This window comes from Zerene cesonia, chromosome 15 (genome assembly GCF_012273895.1).
Source record: "Zerene cesonia ecotype Mississippi chromosome 15, Zerene_cesonia_1.1, whole genome shotgun sequence".
Classification (NCBI taxonomy): Eukaryota; Metazoa; Arthropoda; class Insecta; order Lepidoptera; family Pieridae; genus Zerene; species Zerene cesonia.
Window position 1 is genome coordinate 4,092,958 of NC_052116.1, and position 12,554 is coordinate 4,105,511.

A 12,554-nucleotide genomic window follows, 5' to 3' on the forward strand; every position below is an offset into this window, starting at 1 on the left:
AAGCCACATGTGGGTGTTCTTTATTCCTATGTAATATCGAGTTAGCTATTCTATTCAGCTTTAACTACTATATTGTATAATAGATTCGTTCTATTCTTTACATTCAATTCATATTTAATAGAATACACCAACAAAATTATCCGTTTTATTGGTGAATTGTACTTGCCCATTTAATAATGGATGTTCGATGCATATAAAAGTATTAGGGCTAAATTATTTATGTTTTTATGTTTAACACACTATTTATTGAAAAAAAAACGAAAGAAGATATAATCATCTAATAATTTTCATATCTCATAAATATATAAAGCTTTGCTTTTTTTATGGATTGAAATTTCATATTAATAATAATAGTTATTTAAAAAAGACACGTCTAGTCAAATGTGAGTAAAATGTATTCCACAATCATTGTGTTTATAACAATAGTCATTAGGTTAATTAGTTATAGTAATTAATTTTACATAAAGTATTCCAATAATGTATTGTTAGATTATGTTTGGTCCCAATATTGAACGTAGCTACGTTTGTAGTTGGTTCGCAGAGCTTATTTGTGTCTAGTTGATGTTATTTTTATTTATTTGTTGTTTTTTGCACTAAGTGTGTACTGTACACTTTCGTATACGATATTATATTTTGTGTTACTTTAACCTGGTATTATTTGGTTGTGATATATAACTATTATAATAATGGCCTGAATCCTCATAGGATAGCCTCATAGCCTGTGTCCCAGCAGTGGGAACATATATGGGCTGATGATGATGTAAAACTAATTACATAATGTAACGTTGAAATTGAAAACCTTATTCCATCGAACCAATAATAGTTTTTTGTCCATTAAAGGTCCATGGTTTTTTTGAGTCCTAAAATCTTTCAAACTGTTTTGTTGTTTGAAGTAACCAGGTAGTAGGCCTGAGTTTGCGTTTTTATAATTATTTATGAAATATTTGAGTTTGTTTGTAAGTGGCAGTTTCGAAAAGGCATATCAATTTCAGTTCAACATTAGTCAAATGTATTTTTTTTTATCTTATATGTATTAATTTAGTGTTACTTAATGAATTTTTGTCGTTTATTTAAAATAATAGATAAATGTTAAACTTAATTGTTAGTTGTGTGTTCGAGTAAACCTTATTGAGTGCCTGTGTATGCTTATGAAGCCTTAATGTTTAAAATGCTGTGTGTTTCATATTTTCTGTCATATTCCAGAAAATTCAAGAAATTTATTTGAAATTGAAATGTACTAAACGCCATTTTTTCCTTGAAATAATTCAACAGATTGCTAAATAATCAAAAATAATTACTATCTTACTGTGAGATTGAAAATATCATCTTAGTATAACAAGAACCATAATGCAATTTTAGAAAAATGGTTCTATATTCGATTTGTCGACGATAGGCATAAATAATTGTGTGAAGATGATGAAAAAAAAGCTAAGAATAGCAGTATTAAGTTTAGTATTGGAAGTTTTATGTTATAGTTGTAATGCCTAGTTCAGTATTAACCGATGGATAAATAAATAAGTCTACACGCATAATTCGGCCAGTCACAAGAAATGTTTCAAACATTTCTTTACATAGTGCTGTGATTTACATTCGTCTAGTCGGTGTTTGTGACTCGCTCTAAATATATATAAACGTTTAGTCTGTCCGTAGCGCATTATATGTTTAATGAGAAACCTATTTGTGATAGTTTCTTGTTTAACACTTTTCTTTGTTTAAAATAAATAATAAAAATAGTACCGAAAATAGTGTTAGTACTCTTGTGAAGCCACGTTTGTGTAGATGTGTGTGGCGTTTAATGAAAAAAACGTTTCTGCGATTTTCAGTGTGGGCTATCCACAACCAAATACGCACAAAATAAAAACCTATGCGCCTTAGTACATTCTTGTGTTCCAATATTATATACATAATGTATTTTATGATTTGGTGTATAAAAGAAATATAAAGCAATCGCTGAAACTTTATTACGGTATCTCCAACATTCAATTATGTATTGTTAAAGTTACATCATTAGTGACTTTGATTCTACAGAAAAATTCAAATTATAACACGAGGTTTGAACTGTTTGTTGTCCAAGAAAAAGTAAAAAATTCCTTTTAAATAGTTTATATATATCATTAATTTAGATCGAAAACATTCTAGTCTGATTCATTCCAAAAGAAAGACGTAATTTTAGTTAAATCTATCGGAGTGGGACCTTCAAAAAAACGTGTTTATATAGTGTATGACTGTATGGAATATATAAGTAGTTTAATTACAGTCCAATTTAGTGAAACTAGACACAGATTTAGGTATTATTCAAGGGAAAACTTTTATGGAGTTTTGTACTCCAATAAAATCATTAAAATGTAATTTTAAATAAATGGAATTGAAGATTTTAATTGAAATTTGAAAATAATGCGATTTAATGATTATAAAGTTTCTTAATGTAGTACAAAATTTTATTCTACATTCACATGTAGATTTCTCTTTTCTGTTTTGAAAATTCGTTGCAATTCTTTGAGATTTCAAGACAGAAATTAATTTAATGGAAATAGTAAAATATCAATCCTTTTTTTACTTGTACATGTACCAAATGTACTTAATCGTATTCGTGGCCAACAATTTGTGTCAATTACCTTTTCCAACATACTGATAAGACTAGACCTACAAAATAGTTTCTCAATGTGTATCTAGAAAACACGCTTCAAACAGAATGGAATTCGTCTAATTTCAATTCTTTTATACTATTTTGTATTTTAATAAATGTATTAGGTCAAAGAACAATGGATTCACTTGAAGTATTCGTCAATAAGCTGTTGTGTTCAGTAGAATAATATAGTACGCCCAGTTCATAATTTAAGTTTTCGCGTCCCCCTTATTTAAGTACACGTTAGTAATTTTTTATGTCATAAATTCCAGTTTTGCATGTCACATATGTTTTAAATAATCTAAATGTATTATTGTCTTCCATTACTTAATGAACATCCTTGTATGTCCTGAGTTTCTTCAAGAAGCTTGTAAATCTGAACTTTAAAGAATAAAAACAACTCATATCATACAAATCAAAGTGGAAGCGCATTTATAGTTTTGTTTATTTACGTTTTATAAATAGAAGCAATGTTTTACTAAATACATTAGTTTGTTGCTACGCAACCCTCATTGCACTAAATGCGTAATTCCATGTAAGACAATCTTTGCACTGAATGCGTTATTCCACGTAAGAAAATCTTATTTAAAAAAAAAATATATCATTACTTTGTATACAAATATCTTGAATACCGTTTGATGCACTTGCTATTTCTAGTTTAATATGTAGTCTGGAGAATCCCCATATGTGATTATATTAATCAGCTTGGATATTTTAGCCTTTTGTCCCTTTTATAATCGTCTTTTCTTTAGGACGCCTTAAACTTAAAGCCCTTTGTCTAAATATATTCCACATTCAGTTGTGTCTAACTTATTATGTTGTATTTTATATTTCAATATATTATAGCAACTATAAGTTATTCTAAGTCAAGATTATTCTCTTGAAATATATTGCGTATTATAAATATAAACTATATATTATGTAGTAGTAAAATTAAATTGAGCATCTGTACAAAGTAATAAAATGCAGTTACTTAATAGTATTGTAAATTTCGAATAGAACAAAGAAATATATTTTTAAATATATTGTAATAACGGCATATTTTAATAAGTCATGTTGTGCGCAATACTAGTCCTTGTTTCTTTATATGTTCAACATGAAATGTTACGCTGAAATAAAACTTTTGATGCTAAAAAAATATTGTTCTTTCTTTCCGACACCTCACATTATTTATTGAAAAAAAAAATTGATAGACACTTGCTTATGTTATTTATTGAAAAAAAAAATTGATAGACAACTTGCTTATGGTAACCCAAATTATTGATATGGATTCATTAACTGAATTTGGATAGGCGATAGAAACAATGTGGTTAACCGCCTACTCGTTCCTCTATACTTAAATACTGTAAAACTCCACGTCTTATGATATCTTTGGTTTGGATCAATACAAAAAACTGTAAAAGCCAGTTCAATTGATACAAGATTAAAGATTATAAAAACACTAACACGCAAATATCCTAAATAGTAAATAATAAAATAACGAATAATCTTTGTATATTATGTTATATTGGTACGACGTTGTTATATTGCCATTCAACGCAAGCTTGACCCTTCACACCATTAACTTCAATGTCACACCATTTTTCGTAGAACTTTGCTTCTTTGTCTTTTCCAATGAAAAACGTTACTTCGTCCTGAGCTTGAACTTTCACGACATATGATTCTCCACCTTACAAGAAATGCATAGGTATTAGGGTATGAACGGAATGTTGGATTAATTTTGCATTAAATATAACAATCTTGTGAATTGGACCTTAATTTTATACAGAAAGAGAACACGACATTGAACATACCAGCCTCAAAAATAAACCCGTAATCCTTGGGTAGTTGTTGATTTTCTCCATGTTGATATAATTGAAAGTTTGAAGAGTCAACCGATATCACTGATTGATCTGACATTCGACAGAAGTAGCCGACTGTGAGGCTGAAATTTAATAAAGTAATTACTTAAGATAGAACTGTAATAAAAAGGTATTAATCGTGACATATGACTAGAAATAAGATGATATTAAAACATCACTTACTGAGATAAAATTGATGGTTGTGATATGCTTCCAACGGCTACGAAATCTCCATTATCAAGGAATATAAAATGATAAACATAGCGGTGGAAGTTTCGCCACTCTCGTAAAGGTCCTAAAAATAGATACTATTTGATTACACCTTTGAAAACATGGGCACAAAAAGACTTTATTGGGAAGGTTTAGCTGTTTTGTAAGGTATACTGTGACATTGTCACATACAAATGAATGAATTTTAAAACAGCTTTCGTTAATCGTAAGTAATAAGTGTATTTTTGAGCTGAAAATGAACAACATTATTCATCAAATAGAAGCAACCATCGAGATACCATAGGAACTAGTACCAATATCTCTCTTAGAATACAAAGACTTTTAAATTTATCGTTACAGTATACGTTATTATCTTACCGAAACTACGATCTCTAACACAAGGCATATTCAATTCGTGTATTTTATCGTCTATCAATACGGTGCCCTTAATGAATCCCACCTGCTCGTAATGAGTTTGATGAAACCTGGAATAATTGTTTAAAATATACAACTATTATTTTTTCCAATAAATTACTAGCTTTACCTATGATTTCGCTCGCATAGACAAAATTAATTTCCGTATAGATGAGATATTTCACCGCGGTAAAAGTCTAGGTCTATCACTCCCTAGCCTCCTACAATTACGATCTATTGTGTCTGTAACACAAAAATCATACCTTAAAATCGATTCGCTGCAGTGTGAAAGATACACAAACTAACAATTGTTTGTATGTTTATTTTATTTAATAATTCAAATAAAAAAAATACTTATTTCCGATTTCATGGGCTTACTTTTTTAGCAATTTAAAGTAGTCAGCAGACCAGGGCTCTCTTGCCATGTCACTAGCCATGCTTTTAGGAGACATCTGGGAATCATACTCGAACGGAGGAAAGTTGGCGCTCCATGTTAAATTAGCCTCCACTTTTATTTTCTTATTCGAATCATCTCGGTGTCTGAGAATAAACGTCGAAAGGAATTATAAAATTACTTTAATTTGAAATATTACTTTATTAATAACTGAAGCAACATAATATAGTCCTTACTTCATTTCCCCATTGTAAGACAGTTTCCAAGTACGCATTGGTATAAAATTAGCTACGGATAAACCTTGGACTTCGTGACTATCATTATCCTCGCTAGACTTTTTAAGATAGGTATCTGGTAGGCTAGGGGTTAACAAAACTTCTTCTCCTTCAATCTAGTAACAATCTTAAATGTTAATTAATTATTTACGGTTTTTTAATGCTATCCGTAAATAATTACTTTACTTATTAAATCAAAAATAACCATGTATTTAGTTACCATGCATTAAGACACTTTTTTTCATTTTAACCATTATTACTTTTTTTCATTGTAACATTTTATCACGATCGGTTAAGTAATTTTTTCTTCTTTTAGTGCCCATGAGGTTGTTTAAAAAATGTTTAGATATGTTACTAAAGTAAAGAAAACAATCCATGTATCTAAAAGCTACCTTTAAAAATAAGAAAGCATCACAGATCCGTTGAGGTCTTCTTGCCAATCCACAAATCAGTGCTGCACCAGACTTTGACATACCATTGAAATATGTTCCATCCACTGCCTTCGTGTGAAACAATTTTAAAATAATGGCTTTAAAATTATAATTTAAGTCGCTACCTAACACAAATTCATAAAATAATAAACGAATGATAATTTGGAACACCAATGAAACTTTCTGTCCTGACTTTATTTTTCTTATTTTCATTAAATATTTAATTGCAAATTTGTTTAACAATTTTATCCATCTATAGCTATCGCTGTACCTATTACCTAAAACGTAGCTAGACCCATGTATCATCTATGTTGTAGTTAATTGTAATTGCACCAAGTTTTTAAAATAACGTATGAATTCTAACATAATAATTAAAACTAATCTATTTACCTTTGGGTTATCGCCGAGATTATAAAGTTTTTCGAGATTAACATCGTGCTCTTGAACATGCATTACACCATCACTGCTTCGACCCAATTCGATGGCAAACAGTCTGTTTAAATGTACTTTCAACTGAAATAATCATACACAGAAATTTCAAAATATTATGTACTTAGGTCAGTACCTATCTATATACTAGCTAGCTAGCTCTACAGCTACGGCTATTTGAACATGGATTTCCAAATCTTTTTTACATTGGATTGCCAGCGGCAAAGTGTGTTGCGAATGTCAAACTTTGGGAACACACACTTGGAAAGTTCTGTCTGCATGGGCCTTGGGTTATTTAAAATCCAGTCACATGAAGGCGAATTGCCTGTTTGTTAATAAAGACGTCAATGTAGGCAAAATCCCACTAGTTATAACTAACCTTCTTTATAAAGAATATATCTATCGTTCCTCTCATCACGAGACTACTCACAGTTAAAGTAAAAACATATAAGCATGCATAAAATTAATACAAGCTCGAATTTAAATATATTATCCAAATCAAATGCTCTATTTCTCTATTTTTATGGTGGGAGTCGAGCACGCTTCGGCACGAATTGGGCCAGCTCGCACCGGGGAAGTACCACACCCCCACAGAAAACCATCGTGAAATAATGGCATGCCACGGTGTTTCGTAAGGTGAGTGGGGGAGCCGGAGGCCCGTTTCCTTTTCCTCACCCGTCCCAGTCCATTCCTTCTTTCCAGTCGTTAATCCATTCCTTTTCCCTTACCCCAAAAAAGCGGGCAGCGCATTCGCAGAGGCCCTACCTTTGCGAATGTTCATGGGCGGTGGTGATCGCTTACCATCAGGCGAACCACCAGCTCAGTTGCCCGCTATGACATAAAAAAAAAAAATATCGAATTGGGATAACGTATTTAGGTAGTATGCATGACATGAATAACTACGTAATATTTTACAGCATTTATTTATTTTGTAAAATAGAAACGATCGCGACATTTATACAGTTACTATCTAAGTTAATTATACTTGAAATATAGTCCTAATCAATATATTTTAATAAAATTATTATTTATTTTTTAATACTTACTCACCTGTCTTATTTTCAAGATTGTGTACATAAACAAAAATTTGAACCAATAAGTCTTACTCTTCTGTTGGTATACACCGAAAATAGGAGGTTTATTTTTAGTATTTAAAAACCGATAAATTAAAACGAGACATACTGTTATTAAAATAGATGTTATTAGCATAAGCATTTTTCTATTTCTCACGTTTACTTAGTATAAAATATTATTATGTACTGATTGTATGCTTTTATTGTTATTTCATAATTACAACCGTTGACATCTATTATCTTATCACTGTTGTATTGAGCAACTGAACTTTTCATTCAATGATAATAAACTTAAAAAAACCTACTAGTCTGGTAACCATTACCATAATTTATTCAGTACCGTAATTGATTCACTCTAACAATTAATTAAACAAAAAATCAAATCAAATTCTTATCTAAGCAGTCACCTTTGATGATTTGTAATTAGTAAGACAATCTTGAATAAAACGTTTCCACAAAAATGATATATAAAGAAAAAACTCATATTGTATGAAATATTTATTCTCTAATCTTATAGAAATACATTTAAAAGTAAGTTTGAGGCGTTCAGAAATAATGAACACATTGCTAAACGAAACGCATTTAATCCGCAGTAGCGAGCAGATGTTTGTGGACGCATTCCTCTTTGTTGATCAGATGTGTGGTTTTGTTAACCAGTTGCATCAACGTGTTTAGGTTCTGCGACCATTCGTTCAAACGGTCCGACGAATCCATGTTCAACCTGAGAGTGAGTAAGGTATTTTAAATATGGCTTATTCCAGTTAAGTATAGGCACACCAAATCACTAAAGCCGGATTTAAATTAATACATGGTTTAATAAATTTCATGAAACTGGTTGCAGAATGCACTTGTAAAACTAATTTCGTTAAAAAAAGTAGTTTAACGAACATTGCCCCATTAACTTTCAAGTAAAGCTTCTATAGCATTAGCTGAAAGTTATTATTCAATTCTATAATCCTATCCTTTTAATATCATAAATTCGAAAGTTTGTAAAGATGTGTGTGTGTTTGTTGCTCTTTCACGCAAAAACTACTGAACCGATTGCAATGCAATTTGATACGTAGACAGTTTGACAACTGGAATAACATATAGGCAACTTTTATCCAGATATTCCTACGGGATACGGACTTACGCGGGTGAAACCGCGGGGCGCAGCTCGTTATAATATAAGCTTGAATAATAATACAAAGTATAAAATAAGTATTATCATCTCTGAATAAGCAGATAGCTTCTGTACCTGCATGCAGGTGCTTACAACTGACACTAGTTTCGCTTCACGTAAAATACACGTGGAAATTAATTGCCAGTCATTTTATCAAAAAATTGCACATGCTGAAATAATATTATTAACTACTAGCGTTCCGCCCCGGCTTACATACATATGTAGCCTATAGCCTTCCTCAATAAATGGGCTATCTACCACTGAAATAATTTTTCAAATTGGACCAGTAGATCCTAAAATTAGTGCGTTCAAACAAACAAATTATTCAGCTTTATAATATTGGTATAGATTGTTTTAATTATTCACCTAAAGTGCACGACTCCAGCAGGCCGGTCGATTTTGGCCTTTACAACGCTGCTCACAACGAGCTGGCTCAAGGCGTCCTCTGTCTCCGTCACACTCAGACCGAGCAGCTCGCTCATACGTTGAAGCGTGATACGTGTATAGTACATTGACATTATGCGGATATTCTACGGAGACAAATTTTAACATCACTGTAGACTTTTAAAAATATTGTATAAACCTAAAAATATAGACCAGTCCAAACACATGTTGAGATGACGTGGAGATTGGCCTTGTTAAAATTGATTTATCAACCAAATAGTTATATTTTTAAGTATCTACCATACTGAAATTGATTTAATAAAGAATAAACCATAAAGCTTATCCAGAAAATTTTTAGCAAAGCTAATAAACATATTTGTTTAAAATATGTTATTTTTTATTCTTCCTTCTTTTCTAGACATATCGTAAAAAGATAAATACCAATTAATCCACAAAAATGTATGTTGAATTAACTTTTAAACAATACTTACATGTTCTACTACTCTGTTCTTAAGATCATTCCAACGTTCCTGTCCCTTTTCATCAGAGGCATTGAAGTATGGTGTTGCTCTGAGCATCTTCTCATATGAAGAGCAAAGCATGTTCCATCTTATTATCTCGGGGTTGATAAACAGGCCCAGGAGTTGTCTAAAAAATACAAAGTTCAAGTTTTACATAATTGTGACATTTTTTATTAGTCTTATAATTTTCATGCCCCTTGTACCTAAAAATGAACCATAAATTTTTTAACCTCATTTAAATTCCAACACTAACCAAAAATAAAAACAATAATATGAATAACTTAAAATCAAACTAACTTGTACTCAGGCAATTTGTCCAAATCCTTATCTTCGTTGAGTCTATGTGTCAAATCAGCTTGCTCATTATCATACGGCGCAAGTACAAGGAACACAACGCTGCCAATGAGCGCGTCGGACCCACCAGCCTGGCCGAGGGCGCGGAAATGACGGCACACCGATAAATACGCTCCGTTGTGCTGGTCCACAGCAATCATTAGCCGGTAGAACTTTTCTTTTAATTCCTGTTGTAAAACAAAAGTATTATTCAGGTGGATATATGTGCCTTTTTCATGGTTTGGTAATTCGTCCTTAGAGAGGTATGATTTCTTTCAAAATATGTAATCATCAATAACAATTTGCGACGTTGTGGAAACGTAATTTCGAATTTGGATACAACTGTTAAATCAAGATAACTTTATTATTGGTTTTGAATAATTTTTTTTTGTTTTTTTAGATAAATTTGTTGATTTAGATAAATATAAAATTAATGTTGGAACGTATTCCTCACCTGAGTGTTTTCCTCTTCGAAGAATTTTGTGTTAATTTTCTTGGAGATGATTTGAGTTCTAATATAGTCTTTAATAGCTAGACAAAGCCTCATTTGCTCCAAGATCAGTTCCACCTTCTCTCTCTTGTCCATAGAGCCATATGTTTCCACTTGCAGCTCCTGTATTATCTTTGCTGCTTCTGCAACATTTCCCTCCTCCTCACGAATTTTAGCTAGAATATGGGTGAGGCGAGCTCTCTCCACTTCAACATAAATTTTCCCTTCAGTTATAGTTCTCAGTGTTTCAATAAGCTTTATTTTTGTTTCTTTGTCTGGTGTTTTGTCCACATACATACAACACTCCTGGACCATCTTTACAACAGCTTGCTTTAGTTGTGACCTAAAACATTAATGTCGTTAGAAAATGCTTAACTAATTATTTGTTTAGTAATTTTTAAATTCTTTCATTCTTGAATTATTTCTAGTTCAGAAGAAAAGTAAAGGTACAGATTTTAAGTACACAATATTGAATTTATTTTTACAAAGCGTTTGATGTCATTGCTAAAACATTATACTACAATATTTTTACTAAATAAAAATTATTGTGCTGCCAACATAGTATATACAATAAAATTTAATAAGAAAAATAGCATAAAGTTTTCATTTCACATACTTATATGAGATTACTAGCTGGGCCCCGCGTTTTTACCCGCTTAAGTCCATATCCCGTAGGAATATCGGGATAAAAAGTTGCCTATGTCTTATTCCAGTTGTCCAGCTGTCTACATACGTAAATTTCATTGCAATCGGTTCAGCAGTTTTTGCATGAAAGAGCAACAAACACACACACACACATCCTTACAAACTTGCATTTATAATATTACAGTAGGATAAGGATAGGATTCCAAGACAACCAACTTGTGTAGATATACTAAAAATGTTATTCAATATTCTTACCTCCTCTTTGAGAGTAAAATTATGTGATCATTTAAAGCTGTCCAGTTCTTAGCTTCAAAACAAATTTGTACTACAGTGACTAAGATCCTTGCCGTTGAAGCCATATCAGCTCCCTGAAAAACATATTGAGTATAAAGAGAAGTTGTTACACTAATTGTTAATATAACCTAATATGTTAATTTTAACCATAAATGTGATTCAAATACAGGTAGTAAAGACAACACAAGTTATATTATTTACTTTTCATATAAATAGCATTTAGAAACACCTTTACTTGTCACTGTTACTACCTTTTGATGAAAGAAAGAAAAGTAAATTACCGTTCGGGTCTGTTTTTCAAGAGCTAAGAGTTGGTCAATAGCTTCTTGAACCTTGCCACTAGCTGCCCATGATTTCCAGATAGGTATCTTTTCATCACATGTTGCACTATAATCCACCTGTACAAGGAAAAAAACCAAATGAACAGAGCAATACAATTATTCCACCGCAATTTGAGAGTCGTTGTAAGTTTAAACAAAACAGATAGGATATGACATTTTTATTTGTAAACTTACTTCCATTTTTATTATTTTGCCGCTAGCATCGAGGCTTTCGATATCACCGTTGGAAGTCATGTTGAGGATTAATACTGAAACGAGGAATCAAACAATAAGTACTACGTTAATGAAAATGCATATTTGTATCCAATAGAAATTACTGTATATAACAAATAATTGATGATGTACTTACTGGTCCACCTATATAAATTGAAAAATTTCAAGTTTAATGAAAGAATGTGTTTAATAAAAGAGTTATTCAGCTAAATTTGTGAATTTAAATATTTTGGGCTTAAATGCAAGCTCACTGCATATGACAGGACAACAGACCCGATGTCGATGATGATGACATGACATTGACAGCCATGGAACAGCCAAAGACAATAAATTAAAATTAACTAGAATAAAAATTAATTAGATTACCTACCCTTTATATAAACATGAACAAAGAAGGTCAATACCTGTATTTAACAATAACAAAAAAATATATAAATAATTTGTTAAAATTTATTTGTATTATTGTAAGAAGTAATAT

The 12,554-nt window shown here is 31.3% G+C and overlaps 2 protein-coding genes across 2 annotated transcripts; both read right to left on the reverse strand.

Annotated features, from left to right (window-relative positions):
- Positions 1-3,818: 3,818 nt before the first annotated feature.
- On the reverse strand, positions 3,819-7,862 carry LOC119832336. The gene is made up of 9 exons (XM_038356000.1): positions 7,671-7,862; positions 6,582-6,704; positions 6,153-6,260; positions 5,722-5,876; positions 5,470-5,631; positions 5,056-5,162; positions 4,651-4,762; positions 4,420-4,550; positions 3,819-4,295 (listed from the first exon to the last, which is right to left on the reverse strand). Exons 1-9 carry the CDS (start codon positions 7,833-7,835, stop codon positions 4,129-4,131), a joined length of 1,230 nt encoding a protein of 409 aa, XP_038211928.1. The 5' UTR covers positions 7,836-7,862; the 3' UTR covers positions 3,819-4,128.
- Positions 7,863-8,179: 317 nt separating this feature from the next.
- LOC119832338 (26S proteasome non-ATPase regulatory subunit 12) lies at positions 8,180-12,373 on the reverse strand. Its single transcript, XM_038356002.1, has 9 exons — positions 12,213-12,373; positions 12,038-12,111; positions 11,804-11,920; positions 11,484-11,596; positions 10,548-10,926; positions 10,058-10,281; positions 9,731-9,887; positions 9,222-9,385; positions 8,180-8,414 (listed from the first exon to the last, which is right to left on the reverse strand). Exons 2-9 carry the CDS (start codon positions 12,095-12,097, stop codon positions 8,276-8,278), a joined length of 1,353 nt encoding a protein of 450 aa, XP_038211930.1. The 5' UTR covers positions 12,098-12,111; positions 12,213-12,373; the 3' UTR covers positions 8,180-8,275.
- Between the last annotated feature and the right edge of the window lie 181 nt (positions 12,374-12,554).

Excerpts from the sequence above, each read along its gene's own strand:
- LOC119832336 (XM_038356000.1), bottom strand. The coding sequence starts at position 7,835 with ATGCTTATGCTAATAACATCTATTTTAATAACAGTATGTCTCGTTTTA. Across the intron at positions 5,163-5,469 it reads TACTTTAAATTGCTAAAAAA|GTTTCATCAAACTCATTACG; the intron begins GTAAGCCCATGA and ends CAATTATTCCAG. Across the intron at positions 4,763-5,055 it reads TGTTAGAGATCGTAGTTTCG|GACCTTTACGAGAGTGGCGA; the intron begins GTAAGATAATAA and ends ATCTATTTTTAG.
- LOC119832338 (XM_038356002.1), bottom strand. The coding sequence starts at position 12,097 with ATGACTTCCAACGGTGATATCGAAAGCCTCGATGCTAGCGGCAAAATA. Across the intron at positions 11,597-11,803 it reads TTGAAAAACAGACCCGAACG|GGAGCTGATATGGCTTCAAC; the intron begins GTAATTTACTTT and ends TATGTTTTTCAG. Across the intron at positions 10,282-10,547 it reads TCGAAGAGGAAAACACTCAG|GAATTAAAAGAAAAGTTCTA; the intron begins GTGAGGAATACG and ends GTTTTACAACAG.